Source organism: Ochotona princeps, chromosome X, assembly GCF_030435755.1.
Source record: "Ochotona princeps isolate mOchPri1 chromosome X, mOchPri1.hap1, whole genome shotgun sequence".
Lineage (NCBI taxonomy): Eukaryota > Metazoa > Chordata > Mammalia > Lagomorpha > Ochotonidae > Ochotona > Ochotona princeps.
Window position 1 is genome coordinate 44,579,585 of NC_080865.1, and position 24,249 is coordinate 44,603,833.

Consider the following 24,249-nt stretch of genomic DNA (forward strand, 5'->3'; position numbering starts at 1 on the left):
ACACTCAGGGCTGAGAACCCACAGGGCAAGGAAACCCCTGAAGCTGCTTCAGAAGGGACAGCCCTGGACAGGAGCTGTTACTATCATCCGAATGGAGGCAAGGCAGAGGAAGGTCTCCCCCCAAGAGAGAAGTTCATTGAGGGCACTGGGACAGCAGCCTTGTGCCTTGTTGCTGCTACCCATCTCCCACCTGTATCTGGGACTTCACAGAGACAGGGACTGACCACAGACACACACCCCTCCCACCTTTGCAGCACAGACACAGAAGGCAAAGGCCACAGGTGGTCACTCCCAGTACTGCCTTGTCTGGGAGCATCCTGTTTCACAGTCCAGTGGATGAGCCATTATGGGAAGCTTGGTCTGTGGAGGTGGCTGGGGATGTGGAGTACTTGGCAGGTAACGGATGAAGAGGTGGTCTTCTTTTTCCAGCCAGCACAGAATTTGGTCACTACCAGGATGGCACCTGCCTTGGTCACCAGGGGGCTGAGGCAGGTGTGGAGCTCCAATTTGGAGGTCCGCCAGGCCAGCAGCATCTCCTTCTCCACCATGTGGTAAATGAGGTGCAGGGGTCGGGATGTGTTGTGGAGGCATGCATACAGGCAGTGGTACAGGTCTGATAGCCGCTGCTGCTCCTCCTCTCTGTAGTATGGAGCCTCTAGCTGCTGCTCTTGCTCTGTATAATATGGAGCCTCTAGCTCGGGGCTGGTGAACTGGGGCAGCTGGTGGTGGTGGTCAGGGATGTCTAGTGGTTTGCAGAGTAAGTGTTGCAGCCCTGGGGCCCCCCACAGCATGCACAATGTAGGCAGGTGCACTGGCTGGTGGGGTGTTTTGCTGGCAGCCTCCCCAAGGGCATGCTGGGCACCAGGGGTCTGCATGCCATCTTCGGCCAAGCACCGGCATGTGGCCATGGCATGGAAGGCTTCACGGGGCATGCCAAGCAGCAACAAGCAGATGTTCATGGCATCCAGGAGGGCCATGTAGGTGTAGAAGAAACCATCGGGGTTGAAGCAGGGCAGGCACATGGAGCCCAGGCCTTGCTGGGGTGCCCATCCAGTGCAGCAGCAGCTACAAGTTGGCAGGTTTCAACCTGCATTCTGCCAGCACGTTTCGCTCCTGGGCTGCAGTCCCCAGTCAACCGCCAACTGCGCCAAGCCAGGTGCTGTACAGCAGTGGAAGAGTGCACCTAGGGCCTCCCGCAACGGGCGAGCCAGAGACACGCAGTGCACAGCACCCAGGAGCAAGGCCCCTGGATTCCTCTCCATGGTGTCCAGAAGCTGGTCCAGAGTGTGCTCGGAGACAGCCAGCAGGCGAAGGAGGTAGTAGTTCTGCTTGTGTGCAAAGATACGAGCCAACACTCACACGGGTCAAGGTGCTCACAATCTGGGCGTGTATGGCCAGCAGCTCTCCCCGTAGCTGGGCTGCCAACTGAGGAGTCTAGAACACAGGCACCAGCAGCAGTGTGCCCTGCTGCAGGATCACCAGCTTGTAGTCTTCAGCATAGCTGGCACGGATGGCATCTCCCACACTCTGCACGAAGAACACGAGAGCTGTCATCCTCCCCATGGTAGCTGACAGCTCCTCCACGCTCCCATACCGCAAGTAGATGGGCTTGCCAGCCTTGCTCAGGACAAAAACATGCTTCTGCTGGCTGCGCCAGTCTTCATCCTCGGGGTCGCCGTTCTGGGTCCCGGGGCCAATCCCAGAGCCATGACCGGGAATCCTTTCGCCGACTGCAGGACTCCAGCCCTCACCTTTGCTTGACAGGGACTCGGAAGGGGGCAGCAGTAAAGAGAGGGTGACCTGCTGCTCCGTGGCTTTGGGTTCTGCTCTCTCCACGTCTCCATCTCCAGAACCCCGTGGACCAATGGGGCCCCCTACGTACCCGTCACTGGTCTCTTCACTGGGGAGCCGAATGTCCCATAAGTCCTCTGTGAGCAACAGCGTCTCCTCCAGCCTCCATCTGTACATCCTGTTGCGCTGCTGCGCGCCACCCATGGGTCTATGCCAGACCAGACGTATTTCTTTCCACCAGCCAGCTGTGCTGCACGGATAAATGGTTTTAAAATACGTATTTGAGGGCCCGATGAGGTAGCCTAGTGGTTAAAGTCCTTGCCTTGCATGAGCCAGGATCACATATGGCTGCCAGTTTGTGTTCTGTCGGCCCTGCTTCCCATCCATCCATCCCTGCTTGTGGCCTGGGAAAGCAGTAGAGGATGGCTCAAAGCCCTGGGACCCTGCACCCACCTGGGAGACCCAGAAGAAGCTCCTGGCCCCTGGCTTCAGATCAGCTCAGCTGCAGCCATTGTGGCCATTTGGGGAGTGAACCAGTGGATTAAGATCTTTCTCTGTCTCTCCTGCTCTCCATAAATTTGGCTTTCCAATAAAAATAAATAAATTTTTTTTTAAAATGTATAGTTGATTAGGCATCCTGTCATTTTATTTGCTCAATCTGGCAGTTGTATGCCTGATTCCAACTTCCCTATTCCAAATGGTGCGCACAATCCTTGCGTATAATCATCTTGAAGAAAGATTGATATATTTAAACTTTTGAAAGGACATCTAATTTAGTGTTACTAGGAGCTGATTTAAATTAACTCGTGTTAAGGTACGAATCAGGCGATTTTGCTTTAATCATTTTGGAAAGAATGTTTCTTGACTGTGCTTGACTGCGTACATATTCTTTACAAACTAGGTTATAAAAGCTTCTCTTCAAAAAGAAACATTTCAATGTCTTATTCGCCCTCCAGGCTCTTGATTTCATATTTTCATTGTTTGCATTGTATATACATGCCAATTTCATTCACAGGGGGGGAATATAAAAATACATCTAAAAATCGGCTACCTTCTAAGTAAACACTCCCTTATTAGAGCAAAATGTAAATAATGACTTGACTTAGGGAGTTAGAAGCAGAGAGCTTCAGACTGGGAGAACCTGGAAAGTCTTCACCTCTGTGAGCCTCTCTCCTTTCCATGCTAAAGTGCTGTTGGTAATTGTAGAATCTACCTCTTAGGGTTTTGTGAGCGTTACATGACATAATGCACCTAAGTGTTTAATACTTGGTACCAAGATAACTTAATGAATGGTACCAGTGAGAATGAAGGGGAAAATATAGTGTTAGGTATCCAGTGCAATTTCTTGACCTTTTCAGAAGAACTTTGTTAATAAGTCTTCATGAATTGGGAATACATACACACACATACAAGAGTATTTCATAAATTCATGGAAAATAGTATTAAAAGAGGCTTATTTTGATGTAACAGGTCCTGTAATACACATATAACTTCTTCATTATATGCATTTTCCATGAACATTTTAAAGACCTTTTTTGGCATTAATTCCACTTTTTTTGGCACCAAAATGACTTTTTATTTTTTCTATTCTTTTTGAAGTATCTGTATACACACATATAAACATATATACAGCTGTTAAAACGCTTTTGGCTTTTTTTAAAAAAACTGGGATGTTGGGCACTGTGTGATAGCCTAGTGGCTAAATCCTCACCTAGTGGCTAAATGCCAGGATCCTATATGGGCATAGGTTCATATCGTGGCTGTTGCGCTTCCCATCCAGCTCCCTGCTTGTGGCCTGGGAAAGCAGTAGAGAATGACCCAAAGCGTTGGGACCCTGCACCCACGTGGGAAACCAAGAAGAGGTTCCTGGCTTCAGATTGGCTTAGCTCTAGCTGTTGTGGCCACTTGGGGAGTGAGCTAGCAGATAGAAGATCTTTCTCTGTCTCTCCTTCTCTCTGTAGATCTGCCTTTCCAGTAAAAAATAAATAAAATTAATAAAGAGAATTTTTTTTTAAAAAATTGGGATGTTACTCTGAGTAGAGGAAGAAGTTGAGTGATTAAATGACCATTTCTGCTGTAACAATTGAAGTTGAAATTGTCCCAGGGAGGCTGTCCTCCGGCAGCAGCACTAGAAATACAGGAAAGCCTAGTAAGAGGAGCGGGAGAATCTCTACTTGAACTCTCATTTTTTAAATGTTATAAAAAATCCTTTTTATATTTCTGTATCTTGTGAATGACAAATGAATCCCTATTAGGCTTTGAAAGAAAGGTTGGTAACACTCTTAAAGCAGCTTCATCTTGCTTTGAGTTTGCTATGAAGCACACATGTTTTTAAACATACACATTTGCTGCAGTCTGTCTTGAAGTTTTAAAGTGCTTTATACTAATCTCTCTCTCTCTTTTTTTAATAATCTCTCTTAACAAATAGGAAAGAGTCAGGTTACTAAGTCCACATTAATATGAGGATCTGTTTTCCAGCATGAATCTCATTCTTTTGTTGTTTCAGTGTGAAGATCATTTTGTAAAATGGCTGCCTTTGGCTTTCATCTTGTTGCTACAGGTGTATGACATATTTATGACATATTTATGGGTGGGGGGAGGGTGTCAGGAGAAGCATATTCTTGGATATGGTTTGATCTACATTATTAAACTCATTTAGTGTTTGTTGAATTTAAAAGATGTTGGCTTAACATTAATTAGATTTCATGCTTTGGATTATGAGCACCTGGATATTACTGTTTGTTTGAATATTTGCTATTGAATTATTTAAATATATTTTAGAATATTCCAGGGATGTGTGTTTTTTTAATTTGTGATCATTTTGCCTTGGATTTCACTTGAGAGCATTATTTGATAGAAGGTGATGTGTCTATCATGGGTTTGTTTCCAGTAGAAGTGTTTTCTTTCTACTGTTATTGAGACAAAAGTGAATAGGATTATGGTGCCAAATGGAGTGTATGGGGTGAATAAAACCCACAGCTTGGTATACATGAAAACATCTTTATTAACAAATAATTTAGCCCAGTGTTGAGCCTAAAGTAGAGGTTCAGAAAACACGAACAGCTTGATTGATCTGGCAAGTAATCATCTGCTTTATAAGCCTCTGGTCTTAACAATATTAAGGATTTCAATGTGATATTGAAGGCCACTGGGGATTTTTTTTTAAATGCCATCAACTTATTGTATTCCAGGTTTACTTTAATTTCTAAATTGATTTAAAGTAAACAGTATGGGTCTGAAGTCTGTCTAAAGCAGCAGGAGCTGAGTTGGTAATTACTGTTCATAGGGGAGTGACTTGGAACAGTGGCTGCTTTAATTGGAGGTCAAATAGCTGTCAAAAAATGACAGTGCAGGATCAGTTCTCATAGTACCCTTTTTGGATTGTGGAAAAGGTACTTATTAAAGCTTATTGGCTGAGGCTGATTTTTTTTTTTTTTTTTTTGAGATTATCTGAAGGGTGTTAAAATGTCTGATTCCAAACTAAGTCGTCGATTCTGACGACTTCACCTCATTTAACTTTTCTGGGTAATAAATTGATGTGTAACTGTTCAGCAATTAAAAGCAAAGCAAAACATTTTATAAGTGTTCCCAAGACATACCACAGGTATTTCCGTAAGATGAATACAGACTTTTTTCCCTATTGGAAAAACTGAGTTCTGGCTGCCTAGACAAGTTTGTATAGATTTAGCAAGCAAAACAGTAGGCTTCAATATTTTTAAATAGTTCACTGCTTTTTACTTCCTTGACAAGCATGTTGTGAAGATTAATTATAGAAATGAAAGGTGCTGGTGTAATAGCACAGTCGCATTTGAAAACCACGGTACATGTAATAGGGCCTTTTAAATGGGCTCTCTGTGTATGCAAGGCTACTTCAACACATCTGTAGAAAAACAGAATTTTTAAAGAGACATTTATTTTGGTTTCAAAAATTTTTGGAAACCCATGTGTAGTTTTTCCCCCCATAATACATATTTTTCATGAACTTTTTTGAAGACCTCCCCATAAGGGTAGTATGGATAGTTTTCTGAGTTTAGGGAATATTTATACATAAATAACACTGCCCATATTCTTGCTGTTGTTCAAATATCATCTGTCTTTTAGAGTTAATATCTGTAATATGATAGAGCTGTGATTACTCTAAGAAACCTAATGCCATTTGTGTGTCAGGAATATTTCACTGCTTTTCCATGTTAGAAAAAGTCAATGCAGCTTGAGAAAGAGTGGTGATTAATGGTATACTAATGTAGTATGTGCTTGCATATGGCATTTTGATGTTATGTTGGGGAATATTTTTGGTATGCTTTGGATAGGCAGATGGGATTTTTAAGTACATAAACTGTAAATCAGTCCTTTTAATTAAATCATTTAACTTTTCATGAAAGAAGAAACAGTACTAGATTTTTACATACAGAATAAAAGCAGTCATTTTTAAAGTTCACTTTTTTTTTAAAAAAAAAGCATTTATTTATATTTATTTGAAATGCAGAACAACAGAAAAGTAGGGACAGAGAAATGTCTTGCATCTGCCAGTTCACTTCCCAAATGCTTATAATAGCTACCGCTGGGCCAGGCTGAAGCCAGGAGCCTAAATCTTGTTCTGGGTTTCCCATCTGGGTGGTAGAGATTCAAGTACTTGAGCCATCATGTCCTCTCTCCCAGGATGCACATTAGCAGGAAGCTGGAACACAAGCAGAGTAGCTGGGACTGCGTCCCAGACACCCCATACATGAGCTGTTAGTCCCAAGCAGTGGTTTAAAGTGCCGAGCCAGAATGGCTGCCCCAATCAGCAGTCTTTTAATATTCCTTCTTTGGCTGGTTAACAGTTTATAGGTAGGTGCCACCCTAAATTCTTTTTTTTTTTAAGTTAATTTTATTTTTATTACAAAGTCAGATATACAGAGGAGGAGAGAGAGAGAGAGGAAGTGGAGCTGCCGGGATTAGAACCGGCACCCATATGGGATCCTGGCAAGTCAAGGCGAGGACTTTACCCACTAGGCCACGCCGCCAGGCCCCACCCTAAATTCTTATTCCCTGGGTACCTCAAAGGAAATCAAAGGATTGACTGGAAAATTACAAAAAGATCTAGGGAATAATCTTGGAAATTAGACTATATATGCTTGGAAGTGTTAGGAAAAATAGAGAATATACTATATCATAAATTCATAGAGGATTAGAGATGAAGTAGATGGATTATTTGTCTTGATAATATGGAGGGAAGATTGGGAGACCCTGATACTTTTCTTTGCTTTTTAAATCATAGAAATTTATTTTAAAATGATATTTGGAAGGCAGAGAGACAGATATAACATCTCTCCCATCTGTTACCATGACAGCTTGGGTCTGGGCCAGACCAAAGCCAAGAGCCAGGAACTTAGTCCAGATCTCCCACATGGGTGGCAGGAGCCCAACTATCACCTGCTACCTCCCAGGCTGGACATCAGCAGGAAATTAGAATCAGGAATGGAGCTGGTACTGGAACTGGAACCATAGGCGCTCCAGGATGGAATGCCCCAAAGTAGTGTGCTAGCCACTGGGTCACATGTCCACCTTGACAACCCAAATTATTATTATTAATTTTTAACCACAAAGTTTTCTCTCCACTTGAACTGCAAACTTGCTGCCACCTTTCAGGGGAAATTTATTCATCTCCTAATTGAATTAGATACCTCAGTGGGGGTGGGGGGAGGACTGAATGCTCTTCTCAATTCCTATCTGTAATATTGATAAGAAATAAAAATTTCTGATAACATTTATCAATTTAGTCCACTTAAATACTTAAATTTTTTTTTAAACAAAGCTTATTTCAGCAATAGCCTGTACATATATGCATTTACACTTTGAGTATGTAGTAGGTCTTACTATTAGTGTTACCATACACATTAAACAATATTTACCTTAAAGTTTTAATCTTACTAAAACTATACTTTTTTTTTTTTTTTTTAGAACAGCCAGTAGAGGGGACTTCATGTTTTCTGCAGATCGCTTGGTAGGTGGAGGCTTTCCATTTTCATTTCACTGTTGCTCCTACGAATGATGTAATCCTACCAGGGGGCTTCATTTTTTGAGAGCATTCTGGGGGTGTTGAGAGACAGTACTAAATTATAATTATGTTGCTAAGCTTCTGGAATTGTTCTTTGTACTATTATGTTAAAGCTCTGTCTCAATCCTTTTGACCTCAAAGCATTACCCATGAATTCATTCTCTCCAGCTCTGAGGTCCTATGATCTTACAGATAAATCTTGGTAATCTGGCACTCTGAAATGAAATGCATCATTTTAGGTCAGTGAAATGAAGTACATTAAAAGAAAAGAATGTAAGTAGAATTAGGAGTTACCCTTGTGATACTCTAAGTTAAAAGGCAAAACCAGTGTGTTTCTTGGAGCAAATGGAGTGGTGGGGTATTTTGCCTCTTCTCTATCCTCACAAGTGAAATACTAAGCTGGTCTCCCTACACTTCCTCAAGGAGTTCCAATTAAAGACTGACTAAGCCAAATTCTGTTTAGCTAGTGTGATCTGAGGTTTCATGCCAAGTTGGTTAGCCTTCAGAGTAAGTGCTGTGTTTGTGTTTTGTGTTTTTCTTTTAAGTGTGCACAGTGCTTGGAATGGGGTTGACACATTGTCTGCTGTGGTTATTGTTACTCTTCATCCATTCATGAAGCATATACTAAACTCCTTTTCATCAGCCACTGCTCTAAGCTCTTCTGGAAGAAAGAAGATACAACAGAAGGGAATATAGACATGGACCCCGAACTCATGGAGTTTTCAATATGAATGCTATTGTTAGTATTGAGTTTTGAAAAGAAAGAATCGAGGGTGTGACACAATGGTTCAGTTGGCTAATCCTTCACTTCCAAGCACTGGGATCCCATATGGGTGCCTGCTCCTGTTCCTGCTGCTCCGTTTCCCATCCAACTCCCTGCTTGTGGCCTAGGAAGGTGGCAGAGGATGGCCTAATTCCTTGGGACCCTACGTTCACATCAGAGTCCCAGAAAAAAAAGCTTCTGGCTGTTGGCTTCAGATCAGCTCAGCTTCAGCCATTGTGACCATTTGTGGAGTGAACCAGCAGATGGAGGATTTCTCTGTCTCTCCTTCTCTCTGAAAATCTGCTTTTCCAACAAAAATAAATAAATCTTCGGAAAAAAAAGAATTGTGGTTTATTAAACCTCACAATTATGATCAAGTGGTAGAAGGTAGATTATTAAAGGGAATCTGAGGAACCCCCCTCCAAAAAAAAAAAAAAAAACATGAAACTTTTCATTTAGATTTTCCCTGGGGAATTTATTCCAGAAGCATGTAGTCAACTCCTGTTCTGCTTTTGGCTTTAAAATTCTTAGTTCAGAGAAAATTCTATTTAAAAATTATTTGAGCTTTCAGGGGGCAGTGAAGGCACCAAGATAAATGTGGTTGACATTTTGTGGGCTACAGTTAGGTCATTCTGTCTTTTATGCTTTTATCAAACCAAAAGAACAGGTTGGAAGCAGAAGGAACTTTTGTCTTAATGGCTTGCTGTGGAGAGTACAAGGGTCTCGGTGTTCTCTCATAGAAAAGTGTTCCTCCTTTCTTTCACTTTCTTGTGCTTTTTACTTCTACAGAAAATAGGCATTAAGTCTGTGGTTATTGAAAAATGCTTCCCTAAAGGGCAGGCATTATATGAAAGGTCTTCAAAAAAATTCATGGAAAGTGCACCGAATGACAAAAAAAAAAAAAAAAAAAAAATCTTTGCGTGAATTGCAAAGGCTTTTGCACCAAAATAAGTATCTTTTAACTCTATTTTTCATAAATTTTTTGTCCCTTGTACCTTAGCCAATTGGAATAATAAGAAACTTGAGTATAATTCACCTGACAGGATGGTAATTTGGACTGCTCTATTTTTTACAGTTGGCTCTTTGAAGGTCCTGATGGTGTGTTGTGGTTGTGGAAGGAACTAGAAGATTTAGGTCTATTGTTGAGGATTTCTAGTATACTATCTCCCAGTACAAGGTTCCCGACATAGAAGGAAGAAATTCTGTCCTAAATTTGCCAGGGTTCATTTCTCTGATCCTCAGATTTTTTGATATATTGATCACTGCTGTGGATTTCCACTCTCCTGTAAGAATTGGATACCCTAATTTCTGTGCTAGAATTGCAGATGATAGGCAGGGAGAGAAGACTCTTTAAAGGAATGTTACTAAGAGGAGGAGATTCAGGCTCTTTAAAGAAAAGATTCCTTGGAATTTGTTCATAAAGAGCATAAATGCCCATGGCAAGCAGTGACTGGAGGTGAGTATGCATATGCATGCAGTATTCATGTGGTTTCCAGGTCCTCTGTCTGATGCTGCAGGCTGACACAGTACTGGACCATTTGGAACTGATATTTTAATGGCAGCAGGGTGTTGTGTTGTGATAACAAAGCATGGGACCTGATACTTCTCCCTGCTGTTCTGATTCTCCATCAGCAATATAAAATTGATTGGAGAAAATGTGCACTACACACTCTACACAGACTTTATGATAGTCAGATGTGGTTGCTCCTCATGGAAATACTGTATCTGGTTTTTGGAGACTGTTCCCCACAGCTCTTTAGAGAAACTTATCTGACACAAAGAGTGTGCTCAAGCAAACATGAGTGGTCCCCTTTGCTGGTTCACTCCCCAGATTTCCACAATAGCTATGGTTAGGTCAGCCTGAAGTTGCGACCTGGAAGCCCAGTTGGGGTCTCCCACAGGGTCTTCCACATGGCTTCAGAGAAGCTAAAGTTGGATGCCAGAGCCAGGAATCAAATCCAGGCATACCAGTGTGTGGCATGAACCATTTAACTGGTACCTTTAAGCATTAGGCTAAACACCCCTGCTCCTTGTTAGTTGTTAGTGATTCTTTCCTCTGTATCACATATTGTGGTTATTGTGTGCCTTTTCTTCAGCTGAGAAACTGGAATACATTCCCCTGGATCCTCCTTGAAGAAGTTTCAGGCTTTGTTTGCATCATCATGGGTCTTTGTTAAAAAGAAAATTAATTAAGAATTTAAAAGGTAATGATCAAGGCAGAAAAATTCCCAGTAAGCACTGTTTCTAGATAACCAAAAGTATGTGTTCTACTAAGGAGGTTTGTCATGAGTTTTACTGCTTGCTGGAGTTTTGTTTCAATCATAGCTGGATTGATTGAGAATCAAAAAGTATATTATGTTGTAGAGTGCAAGAGAAATTATAGCAGACACAAGTGGAGGATATTAGGAGGAATCTTAATTGGCCAAGCTTGGCCACAGTAGCTCCCACTGCACTTCAGCAACCACTGCACTGCATGGTTGAAGTCAGCTTTTTTTTTTTTTTATGACACAGTTCCATAGGCTCAGGAATTTTCCCTACCCCGGTCCCCAAATACCTTCTCACCACTGATTTCTCCTAGGGGTTTTCATGCTCTCATCCTCCAGTCAGATTGAGAGCCATACAGTACAGAGTTTCCATACATTCATTAACTAAGTGGCAGGAGGCAGGAAGGAAGCTGTCGGAGCCCAAAGTTTCCCTGTAGTTTTATCAATCTAAAGTAGCGTCGTAGGAGGCAGGAGAGACCGGGTTTGGAACCTTGGAAGCCATTTCCACTCTGTCAACTAACTTCAATGGTGTGAGAGGAGGTAGGAAGGGCCGGGCAGGGAACCTCCCTTTCCGCGCTGTCACCACTGTCAATTAACTGGGCAAGCAGGTGCTAGTATCAACCCGCTACACCCCATCACAACTGAAGCCTTTTGGTGGCAACTGTGTGCATGAGGCAGAATATGTAGCAACAAGCAATATGACATTTGGATCTGTCTCTAACACATGATATGGGCCCCCTTCCACATCCAAAGATAACCTTTGCTTAGTGTGCTGCCCACCTCTGCTTTCTCATTCACCTCATGAGCTTAGCAACCAGCAGGAGAGTCTCACCAGACTGTCAACTTATTCCTCCTTTGACTCTCTAGATCAGACTTGTTGTGGAAGAGGGACTAAATCAGCTCCCATATAAAGAATGCATGGTGACCACTCCAACAGGTAAGTGGGGTTACTCAAAAAATTTTTCATAAAAATTCTGAACTAGAATGAGGGAGAAAGGAAGAAAAGCAGTGTGAATAAAAATCAATACGTACAATAAGAACTCTAGGCAGAGCTGTTATTTTAAACTTCTTTTTTTAAAAAAACTCAGGCACTAAGTAAAGAAATCTGTGGAGGTGACTTTTTGTTAATGGTTTGCTTGTCAATTCAAATTAAAGGTTAATAAATAATCTTCAGCATGCAGGTGTTACTTCTGATGACAGCCCATTGGGACCAGAGTTAAGAATTCTGGCAGCTTATCTTCACCTCGGTGGAGAAGCTGCTGGTGTTAACAAATGGGCAAGGCTGGTTTGGCATTGAAACTCCAGGTTAAAAAAAAAGAATGAATAGCAGAAAAGAAAAATGAGAACTGGAGAAGGTGCTTTGTTCCACTCTAATAGAAAGTAGCTAAAGATATCTGTTTCATGGATTTGAAATTCTGATTTTCTTCTTTAGTAAGAAATGGAAAACTGTCCTATTTAAAGGGTTGACCTTGTGAAAATTGGGAGCTGAGTTTGGTGCATCTTAATTGACACAAATTCAGAATGAGACTGGGGGTTGAGCAGAGTTTGATAACTGTTTCAGCCTTTTTCTTCTGCTTTTAAGACAGAATGGAGACTCATGAAAAGGAATGGAATAAGGAGGCTTTTTGCTGTGGCTCACAGTGGGGTCCTAGTTTGAATTGATGGGGTATACAGCATTCTCGGAGTGCAGTGAGTCTCCTTTGAATTCAATTTGATGAACGTGTGTGTGAATATCATACTATAATAAGTCCTATTCCCATGCAGTGAAGTCTGCCTCTCCCAATTATCCCCACAGGTTCATTATGAAGAATTAAGAAATAACTATGAAAAATCATGACTCAAATCATTACTTACTCAGAAAACCTAAGGTGTTAAACTGTGTGTCTGGACAAGGGTTACTGTCTCCATCTGCTTTAGACCCATGGGTAATTTATGAAACAAGAAGTTTGCTCCAATGAAAAAAGATTAATTCTTTGGTTTTATTTCCCAACAGGGTACAAGTATGAAGGAGTGAAATTTGAGAAGGGAAACTGTGGGGTCAGCATAATGAGAAGCGGTAGGTTTGTACATGTGTGAGTTTGTCTCTTTGCATGCATAGAAACTGTGGCTGTTTCTCAGGAGAGAGGCAGCCTTGTCTGTTGTAATTGCAGCCTGCTTAGCTTAAATCTCACCGCCCATGTTGTCTATCCTGATGCCTTGCACTCATAGCCTGTGTGCTGCTAAGTTGGGCTAATTTTAACTACAGAGCAGCTTCCCTGGTAGCCTGCCTCCATAGGCAAGGAAGCTTTCGAAGAGATTCAACGGAGGGTGCAATGACACTGTCTTGGGCAGTTTGGTGACTGAAGGAACATGATAGAAATTCAGGCTACTAGAAGTTTGAATACCTGCCTGGAGAAAATCTGTTTTTGTTTTATTTCTGTCATAGGAACAGTATTCCCCTTCCAGGAGCTTGACTGAATGGCTCCTTCAATCTTTTTAAGTTTATATTTGATGACTATGTGACCATGCAAGCAAAAGCACTTATATGTCATTAGCTCTAGGTATTTCATTCTGCTGATCTTATAAATGTTGTATTTGTGTTTGAGCCCAACTGATTAGCCTTCTAAGCCAATTTGTGCAGCAAAATCACAGGTCTGTCATTAGAACCTATACCATGTACATGGGAATGATTACTTCCATTCAACAAACTTAATTTTTTGTACAAATGAACATTTTTTTTTGCATTAATGGTGGCAGCCACACTCACTTGCACTGGAAACAGATGGAATTTTTTTTAAATATATAAATGTTCATTTCTCTTTTCTGGCTATGGATTTCTGTTTGTGAATAACTGAATACCTCAAGTAAAATAGCTCTAAGCTCCCTTTTTTAATAAAAGATAATCTCTCAAGCAATATTGCAGTCTCAGAATACTGTCCAACTTTTTAAAAATTGTTAAGACAACTGGCTTTAAATATTTTTGATTGATATGTAATATTTTAAAAGAAAATGTGGTTATATATACACAGTAAAATGCTCTTCAGCCATAAAATACATGAAATCCTACAATTTATAACAGCATGGATGTCCCCAGAGGACATTATGTTAAATGGAATAAGTCAGGCACAGAAAGGCAAATACCACATTATCTCACTCATAAGTGGAATCTAAAAAAGTTAATCTCTTAGGAGGTGAGAATAAAGCAATGCTTATTTGACATTGGAGTGAGTTGAGTTGGGGGGTAGCTTGGTCAGTGGGTACACTGTTAGATAAGAGATGGTTCCCAAGTTCTGGTGTTTTGTGGCACAGCAGGGTGAACGTAGTTAACAATAGTGCCTTATATATCTCAAAAAGTTTGGAAGATGGGGTTTGGAATTATTTACCATGAAGAAATTGGTAGCAGTTTGAAGTGATAGAAATGCTAGTTTATCATGAGTTTATCTGGTTCAGTATTCTGTGTTCTGGCTTTTCTGTAGCACAGCAGGGTGAATAAAGTTAATGATAATGCATTATAGATCTCAAAACAATTAAAAGAGGCAAGTGTTAATTTCTTCACCATAAACTATGAAATTTAAGGTGATGGATATGCTAATTACACTGGGTAGATCATTCCCCAATATATACATGAGTCAAAACATCACACAAAATGTTTTCCTAAGTATGTAATCATAGAAATACCATGTCATGATGTACTTTTAATGTACAGTCTATTCTGTTCAGTGCAGCTTCTTCCCTAAAGGCATCAGCACAGTCCCTGCACTTCTAGGTGCTTGCACTGCCAATGACTTGGGGGAATGTGCAGGTAGAATTGTTTTTATCCTTGATGGATGCTTGTTGAATTTTATATACACAAGAAATAGTTTATTTTTGTTTTCACTAATGCTATAAGGTTTTCTCTTTTTTTTAAAAAAAAAAAGATTTGTATAGTAAACTGACCCTCTGCCTTTGGTGCCAGTCTCTCACATGGGCACTGATTCGTGTGCAGTTTGCTCCATGTCTGATCCATTCCCTGCCTGTGGCCTGGGAAAGCAGTAGAGGATGGTCCAAAGCCTTGGGAGCCAGAGTAAGCTCCTTGCTCCTGGCTTCAGATCAGCTCAGCTCTGGCCATTGCCACTATTTGGGGAATGAATCAGCTGATGGAAGATTTCTCTCCTCTATCTCTCTTCCTTTCTCCCCTTCCTCTCTCTTCTTCCCTCTGTAACTCTGCCTTTCAAATAGAAATCAAATAATTTTAAAAAGTGTTTGTTTGAAAGGCAGAGAGGTGGAGAGAGATCTTCCATCTGCTGATTCACTCCACAAGTGGCCACAACACCCAGGTCTGGACTAGGACTAAGCCAGGAACCAGGAACTCTATTTGGATCTCTTACATGAGTGTAAGGGCCCAAGCACTTGGGCCATCCTCCACTGCTTTCCCAGGCACATTAACAGGGAGTTGGTGACAACTGTATCAGCTGGAACTTGAACTGGTACCCTGATATGGAATGTTGGTATCACAAGTGGCAGTTTAACTTACTCTGCCACAACACCTGCTCCTCTTAAATTTAAATGACTTTTTTTTCTATTATATTTTGCTTTATCAAAAAAGTAAAACATTTAAATTGCATGACAGAAATTCAGATGTTGTCTTGTGATCTTTAAATAATGAATGAACGATTTCTCCTTAAAAAAAAAATCTAAGAAAAATGTTAAGTAAATGCCAGTAGTGTTGGTAGAAAATTCTGATTTCACCCTTTTAAAATCTTGAAGATATGAGAGTGAGTTTTGGTGAGCACTTCCTTAAAGGAATTCAGACTTTAAAATACGTTCAAAAACCAATGAGGTAGCAGTGGTGGTTCTTGGGGGGAGGGTAAGCAGTGCTCCTCGTTAACAAGGACACCTCTGTTGGGGAGGTCATCAGTTAGCTAAGTGGTGTTTCCTGATGCTACAGTCATCTAAAAGAACTTTGATTTATAACCCCTATTCTGTCATGGATTTTCAAAAACATTTTTAGATGAAAATGATACATTAAGGTGGCTTGAGGACTTCTTCAAAACATTTGGAGTACAAATGTTGCTAGTATAGGAAAAAGCTCAGGGAACAGCTCAAGAAAACACTGTTTCCTGTTTAATCACAGGAAGCACCACAGCTCTCAAACTTGTAAGCCAGCAACAAACCTAGCTTACCCGGGCTTCATTTTCCTCGTGCTATTGGCCTGCACTAAGAACAAAGTAGTTTAGAAACATTGCTTCCCTCTTGTGTCCTTTTTGTATTAATTTTAATGATCATTACTGACTCTGCCTAATTTTGGGCTTTCAATCTGTCTCCCCCCAACAATTGTTGTTGTTGTTGTTACTTGTTTCGTTTGTTAAATGTCCTTCCTCAAGGTGAAGCCATGGAGCAAGGTTTACGGGACTGCTGTCGATCCATTCGAATTGGGAAGATCCTGATTCAGAGTGATGAGGAGACACAGAGAGCCAAAGTATATTATGCCAAGTTCCCCCCAGACATTTACAAGAGAAAAGTCCTTCTGATGTATCCAATTCTTAGTAAGTAGCTGGAGTTCAATTCCTAGTCTTTGAATAACAGTTTAAATTTTACTTAAAACCTGTCGCCTGGACACCTTATATAAAAAGCAAAAACACTTTGTAAATGTGTTTTCCCTAGTTGGATTTAGAGTTGCCTTGGGCACTTCACTGGGAATTTTATTATGTAATAAGAGAATATGCATTAGTCAAACTTTATTAGCTCCAGAGAGCTTCTGTCTTGAAATGAACACATAGAAATGTAAGATCTAATGAGGCAAAATTCATGGAACACAAAAATACATTGAAACATGTCCCCTTTTCTAGCCTAATGAGTATAGAGTGATTTTCTTAAGGATTTATCCTCTCTGGAGATAATATTTCTTTTCTTCTATTTTGTTCTCTTTCTCAAGCTTACTGAGATCACACATGGCATGGTCTCCTGGGGGAGGTAAGGGAAAATATGCTAAATTTGATATCTCAAATACTAAATGAATGTAGAGCTTGTCATGTATTTGATAACTGAAAAGTATATGTGTCGTGTCCATTACTGAAAATAGCAGTGATGAGGAACAAACAGTGTCAAATGAAGCTTTGCCCAGTGACGTCTTATGTTAGATTACTATATTGCTCTGACTTCAAAGACACTTAAAAACCATTCTGAAGCAAACATTGGAATTGCTGATTCATTTGGCTGTCTTTTGATTTCAGGCACTGGAAATACTGTAATTGAAGCAGTGAAGGTTCTTATAGAACATGGAGTTCAACCCAATGTCATCATCCTGCTCAGTCTGTTCTCCACTCCTCACGGTGAGTTAACATGAGACCATAATAAGCCTGCAGGTGCTCTTGAAGTGGGTAAGTACACGTTGTTCTAGCCCCTCATCCCAAGGAAACAGTTATTTGCTCCCATAGTAAAATCGGAATCTAATTCTGGCAGTTACAACTTGTACTCTGATAATATTTTTATATAATTCTAAAGTTCAAATTCAGTTGGAGATACAAGAGAATACTTCAGAAGATCTGTAAAAACTGGAACAGAAAGTTAAGTTTACTTTGGTTGAAATCCATGCATATGAGGAAGCCATCACAAAATTCATAGAAAATGCTGGTTAAGAAAACTATTCAGGGAGTGGCATTGGGGCACAGTGGATTAAGCTCTTGCATATACCACCAGCTTTCTGTATGGACTCTGGTTCGAGTCCCAGTAGCTCTACTTGTGTTCCAGTTGCCTGTTAGCATGCCTGGAAAAGCAGCACAGGATGTCCCAAGTGCTTGGCCTCTTGCCATCCACCTAGGAGACCTGAATGGAATTGGAAGTTCCTGGCTTCCACTTGGCCCCAGAACCAGCTATTGGAAACATTTAGGAAATGAACCAGCAGGTGGAAGAGAGTGTGTGTGTGTGTGTGTGTGTGTGGTTTAAAAAGAAAACTGCATGGATTTCAAAAATATTTTATATGAAACCAAACTTTCCATTCAGTGTTCCATGAGGTTTTTGAAGTACCCTCATGTGAACTGAAAATAATTGTAGTTGCCTTGCTGGTTACTCTGTTTAGGTAGATTGTTTAGATAGAAGTTTCTGCTTCAAAACAGAAAAAAAAAAAAAAAGACATAGGGGTGAGGTAGCAAAGTGAGTAAAACTGGTGCCTGCAACAGTGTCATCCTATTTAGGCTCACTTATCTGTGCTGGCTGCTCTGTTTCTGATCCAGCTCCCAGTTAATGGTCTGGGAAAAGCAGCAGAAGATGGTCCAAAGCCTTGGGCCCCTGCCACCCACATGGGAGACTCAGATGAAGCTCCTGTTTCCTGGTTTTGACTTAGCCCTGCTCTGGCTATTGCAGTCATCTAAGGTGTAAACCAGCAGATGAAAATATCTCTTTCTCTTCCTCTCACTCGATAATTCTGCCTTTCAAATAAAGAAAGAAATAAAAACAAAAGACAAAGAAAAAAGTGCCTGCTTCCTCTGGCTCGTGCCTTTGCCTGAGCGTTACTTCCAAACAGCAAGAACTCAAGGTTTCAGTGATCCCTGCAGTGGACTTTGCAGTGTTCAGTGAACAGAAGTCATTGAAATATTTAAGTTTTTGAGTTATCTGCCTAAAGGGCATGATCAAAGAACTGAAGGAGAAGTGCATAATTTAAGATCCTAACTTTTTTGCTATACATAGGAGAGTTGGTATTATAACATTAAATTAGCACTACGTGCATGTAAAACTACCTCTTAGGATATTTGTTGCAAAATTATTTAGTGTGGGAAAAATTGAAGCATATAAATAACAATAGGGAAATTGTTGAATAATAGTTTTCAGAAAGCTCATGCAAAATGTATATTTGAAAAAAACTAAGCATGCATTTCAAGTTTTTTTGTACCTAAATGAACTTGTAATTTCATTCTCCCATGAACATCCTGAAATGCTCTTACATATATTTGAAGGTTGTAGAATTTATTATGTAACTGTTAAATCAATATGTTTGAGTAGTATGAAAATAATAGCACTAGAATAATGCACCTATTAGCCAACACAAATCATGGATATTTTAATTACTAAAATTGTGTGGATTTGGGATTTGTTTGCCTCACCTTAAGAAGCTTCTGACATATGCAGTGCTATGTCAATTTTGAATTCAGAATACATACATAATAGTAATAGTGGCGTTTTTTTTTTAGCATTTTGGGGATATTTTCAAATGTTTATATTGAATTTTCATCATAATTGAAAAGAAAAATATGAGGAGACTTCATGAAGTACATGGAAAATAGAATTAAAACATGGTTTGTTTTGGTGCAAAAAAAAATTGAAATCCATGAATATTTTTTTCATGCTGGGTATTTCCCATGAACTTTTTGAAATTTCCTCCTATGTGATTTGTCCAGCGATGGTGTTTCCTCATCTCCATCTCAGCACAGTAGCAACTTGGGAAAGCTGCTTTCAGGAGGCCACTGCATCGGGAAGATGGCCTGTTTCATTACATTAAAAAAAAATTGCCTACAATTCAGTGTTGGTGTTGAAAAGGGATGGTTTCCTTGGATATACATTTATATATAACACAGGTGGGATAGAAGACAGTGAGATTAATGCAATAATTATTGAGATTCCTATTTTGAGGAATAGAAAATTTATGTCTTTAGTTCCAATAGTATATGTTAGAATAATAGAATATACTATTCTTTGACATTATAAATCAAAATAATTTAAATGTTTCTTTTAATTTTATTTTTCATCTACTTGAAAGACCATAGTAATAGGGAGAGAGAGAGAGAGAGGCGAGAAGAAAAGAGGAAGGGAGGGAGAGAAAAAGAGACGAAGGGAGGGAGGAGATCTTCCTTCCACTGATTTATTTACTAAATGCCCATAAATAACAGCTGGGGCTGGGCGAGGCCAAAGGCAGGAACCCCAAACTCCTTCTGAGTCTCCCACGTAGATGGCAGAGGTTCCCCAAGCACTGGTGTCCTCATCCATTACCTTCCAGGATGTGTTGGCAAGAAGCTGGATCAAAAATTGAGGAACCAGGACTGAAACCACTGCTACAATATGTGATGCAGATGTTGCAAGAGGCAAGGGGATTTGAAAAGGAAGAATTGCTATAACCAAATAATTGCATTCTTCAGATCTCGGATATGAAATGATTTGATTCTAAGAATGTATTAATGAGGGGCGTAATGTAACTGCTAGCAAGGCTTTCAGATATAAGCATAGTTCAAAATTCTGATGGAAATGACAAGATAAAATAAGTTTCAGGGGGTCAAATATATGAAATCCATGCATAGTTTTTCTATAACATGTGTTTCCCATAAAATTTTTGATGCCCTCTTAGATGAGACATTGTATAATGAAGGGATTAGACAAGTCTGGCTATGTATGCAAAGACTATTCTTTTCTGTCAGTATTAGACCTGGTTACAATGAATGATACAAATTCCTAAATTTTGACTAGTGTTACCAACCAATCTTATCATAATTTTTCTTTTATTTTTTAAAGGTGCCAAATCAATCATCCAAGAGTTTCCAGAGATCACAATTTTAACTACTGAAGTGCATCCTGTTGCACCTACACATTTTGGACAGAAATATTTTGGGACAGACTGAATTATTGGAGGAAATGGCTTTTCTTGTGTAATATTACAGTTATATTTTTGAGTTTCTACTTGTATTACTTCACTGGAAAAGTGACAGAGACAACATATTAAAGATGCCTTTTAATTTTGGGATCAGGTACAGTAAAAAGGAAATATTTGAGGCTTTATTTATTTTATTTGATAATTTCTTGACTGTTCACACCAAATGCAATATGGACGCAAGCAGAACTCTTACATAAGATGGAAATTGTCATAATATGCTAATGAAAGTTGTGAGCCCTCAGTGAATTTCTGTTCTCTAATGAACCTCTTAGTTTAGAAGTTGCTTGCAGCCACAAAGTAAACCTTTGCATTTGATCTAGTTTGTTCTTAGTTGTAGTGCGGTTTCATGTGTGTGGCTATTGCCACCTTCCTCAGCTCTTTACTTCCTAATACTATACATGTTAGTAACTCAGAAAAGAGGAAAAAAATTATGCCTCCTAGAATAGTGCATTTTCATTAATTTCATTTGATTGGCAGACCTGGGTATATGGTTAACTCTTTGATCATGCCATTTCCCAAACTGTCTTATAGGCAATGCCCTTCCAAGCCATAAGGCAGTGAAGAAGGTAGTGGGTTATTTTCAATAACTGAAATGTAACATAACTGAAAGGCTGAATTAGGGGTGTGTGAATGCTGACAAGCCAGAGCTCAGTACTGTTAATGCCATCAGTTCTTCGGAAAGGAGTTGCTGGTACTTTTTCTTGACATGTTTGGGAAAGGGGGGGGTTTCTTCCTGGATTTCATGGCCAATAAATAAAGTAATTAAATTTTTTTTAAAGATTTATTCATTTTATTACAGCCAGATATACACAGAGGAGGAGAGACAGAGAGGAAGATCTTCCGTCCGATGATTCACTCCCCAAGTGAGCCACAATGGGCCGGTGCGCGCCGATCCGAAGCCGGGAACCAGGAACCTCTTCCGGGTCTCCCACGCGGGTGCAGGGTCCCAATGCATTGGGCCGTCCTCGACTGCTTTCCCAGGCCACAAGCAGGGAGCTGGATGGGAAGTAGAGCTGCCAGGATTAGAACCGGTGCCCATATGGGATCCCGGTGCATTCAAGGCGAGGAATTTAGCCGCTAGGCCACGCCGCCAAGCCCAAAGTAATTAAAATTTTAATTCATTTTTATTTGTCTTTTTATTTCAGTTATATATGTATATATACACACACACACATGTGTAAGTAAATTATTTTTCATGATACAGTTCTTTAGGCTCAGGGATTTCCCCTTCCACCCTCCTTCATCCTCTCCCCCCTACTGCTTTCTCTTATACTGTAATATTAGTTCAGTCCCTCAACAACAGTCACAAGTCCATCATTCTGTTATCCAAGTGTATTCTGACATTGTAGTTATAGAGCATGGCACAAGTCCAGCATTCTTTTGTCAAGATAATATAACAGTTTCATTGGGAGTCCATCTTTTATTTAAAAGTAGACATGCATACTACAAGGTAGCTCCACTTCATGGTATACTTGCCTACATAATACGGATCTTCTGGATAAATATATGCATATATGCTTGCATATATCAATTCATTTTAAATTTGAACATTTTTACGAGGGACTTTGGACATGGAAATTATATTGCGTGTTTACTAACTGCAGTTGTATTAAAATGGGAAAAGAAAAACCTCATCCGTACTCTTTAAAAAAAATCTCTAAGGCTTACTTACCTGTTCATATTTAGGCTTCTGGAAGGGAAACTATTTTTGAAAAATCCATGTCTTCTGAAATCTGCATAAACTCTGGCCTAATTTTGTGATGATATTAAAACATTTTAACAGTGGTGCCTGGCTGATTACTTGATTAATTATACTCTCAGGGGCCTGTAGGCAGCTGTTGTGGGCCTCTGTTCAAAAAATACAGAGAAGAGCAGAAGGCAGTGTCTTAGAAAGAACTAAAGCTGACAAAAGTTGACAAAGATTGGGGAAGAGAAAAGCAACTCAAACGGTATGGGTTATATTTTACCCTGCAGGTAGACTGCTATAGAACCTTACCGTAACTCTCTCCCTTTATTTTTAAGAACCATTATAGATGAATCACCCATATTGCAGTCCTTCTTTCAAATTATTACTGAAATTCTTACCTATATCTGTCACTTCTGATTTTGATACAATGTGGATCTTGTTTACTCCAGATTAGCAGAAGCTGTGACTGAAACCTATTAAAAGCCAAAATCATTATCTCTCTGTCCTTGGAAAGCCAGCAAATTTAGATAGAGAACAAATTTGCTTGAGATTATGGTATTAAATTAGTTGGAAAGATGATGCCTACTACTAGGGGAGTTAATGTTTCTGAATTAGTGCATTTGTTCGGGCTTCAATATTTTTATTGAAATGACTTTATTATAGAGCATTAGATAAATTCATATTTGAGAGTAGGAAAACTGCATTTCAGGAAAAGTATTTTTATATGAACATCCCTTTGGATTTAACATGCTTGTGCTCCTTCGCATCAGTGAACATGACTGCGAGTTGACTGGTTTCCACACAGGCTGCCTGGCGTGAACAGTGAGAATTATTCAAGGGGATCATATTACCCCCTGATGTTTGTCCTCTACCTCTGGCAGATTTTAAGAAAAGTTGTAGCCATGTCTTCTAAAATTTGGCCCTTTTAAATAAATGAGACATGACTGGTAGGGTGAACCTCTTGCAAGATTTCATGGACCTGGGACATTTTCTAAAATCTAAAGTTTACACAAAATGAACAGATTACTTAAAACAAGATTCTTTTTAATGAAATTAAATTCCTATTGAAGGCAAAAAAAATCTCTGGTACAATAAAAATGACAAGTAGAATACAGCAGTGCTTCTTAAAATTTGAATGTTGGGGCCAATGTTGTGGTGTACAAGGTTGAGCTGCTTCTTGTGACTTGTACTTCCTATATGAGTACGGGTTAGAGTCCCTGCTGCTCTGCTTTTGACCAGTTCCTTGTGAATGTTGAGGGAAAGCAGCAGAAGATGGTCCAAATACCTGGGACTTTGCCACCCACCAGGAAGATTCGAATGGAGTCCAAACTCCTGGTTTTCTGTGTGCTTGCTTGATCCATTATTGGGAGAGGAGTGTTGAAACCCAAGACTAGCATTTTGGACTTTCCTATTTATCCTTTTAGATTTATTAATATTGGCTTCATGTATTTTGAAACTCTGCTGGGTACCTAAATTAAGATTATTATTTTCTCCTGATGATTTGACCCTTCATCATTATGAAACATCTCTCTTTATACTTGTTAATATTGCTTGTTCTGAAATCTACTTTGGCTGATGTTAAAATAAATATTGTAGCTTTCTTTGGAATAATATTAACGTAGCATATTGTTTTCCATCCTTTTAATTTAATGTGATTGCTGCTGATTGTTTTAAAAAATTATTTGAGAGATCGAATTCTCAATTGATGGTTCATTTCCAAAATGCCCAAAGCCAAGTGCTGATGACTCAGTCCAAGTCTCCCATATGAATGTCAACCCAATTACTTAAACTGTCATTGCTGCCTCCTAGGATCCTCATTAGCAGAAAGGTTCAGTTAGGAACTATAGTTGACAGCTGAAATCAGGTACTCTGATGTGGGACATGGGCATCTTAACTACTAGGCCAAATGCCAATCATTGGTTTTAAATCTCCCATCTTGGTATTTATTTGCCTATTTGTTCTATATTTACTTTTCCCTCATTTTATACCCTTTGGGTTAGTTGAGTATTAATCATGATTCCATTTTTTCTCTTTTGATTTGTTATTAGCTCTATTTTAAAATTTTTTTTAAATGTTTCCATTTTTAAATTATATTTTTGACAATCTTTA

General features: G+C 39.8%; 1 protein-coding gene and 1 pseudogene across 1 annotated transcript in view; one reads left to right on the forward strand and one right to left on the reverse strand.

Moving 5' to 3' along the window:
* UPRT (uracil phosphoribosyltransferase homolog) overlaps window positions 1–21,225 on the forward strand; it is a 33,065-nt gene extending 11,840 nt beyond the window's left edge. Inside the window, exons 3-8 of the mRNA XM_004592768.3 lie at window positions 7,735–7,777; window positions 11,726–11,795; window positions 12,852–12,914; window positions 16,201–16,362; window positions 17,050–17,148; window positions 20,315–21,225. Coding sequence (XP_004592825.2) covers window positions 7,735–7,777; window positions 11,726–11,795; window positions 12,852–12,914; window positions 16,201–16,362; window positions 17,050–17,148; window positions 20,315–20,421 — 544 coding nt within the window. The 3' untranslated portion in view covers window positions 20,422–21,225. The remainder of the gene's footprint in view (window positions 1–7,734; window positions 7,778–11,725; window positions 11,796–12,851; window positions 12,915–16,200; window positions 16,363–17,049; window positions 17,149–20,314) is intronic.
* LOC105942209 (vacuolar fusion protein MON1 homolog B-like) lies at window positions 323–1,995 on the reverse strand (annotated as a pseudogene).
* Window positions 21,226–24,249: the final 3,024 nt, after the last annotated feature.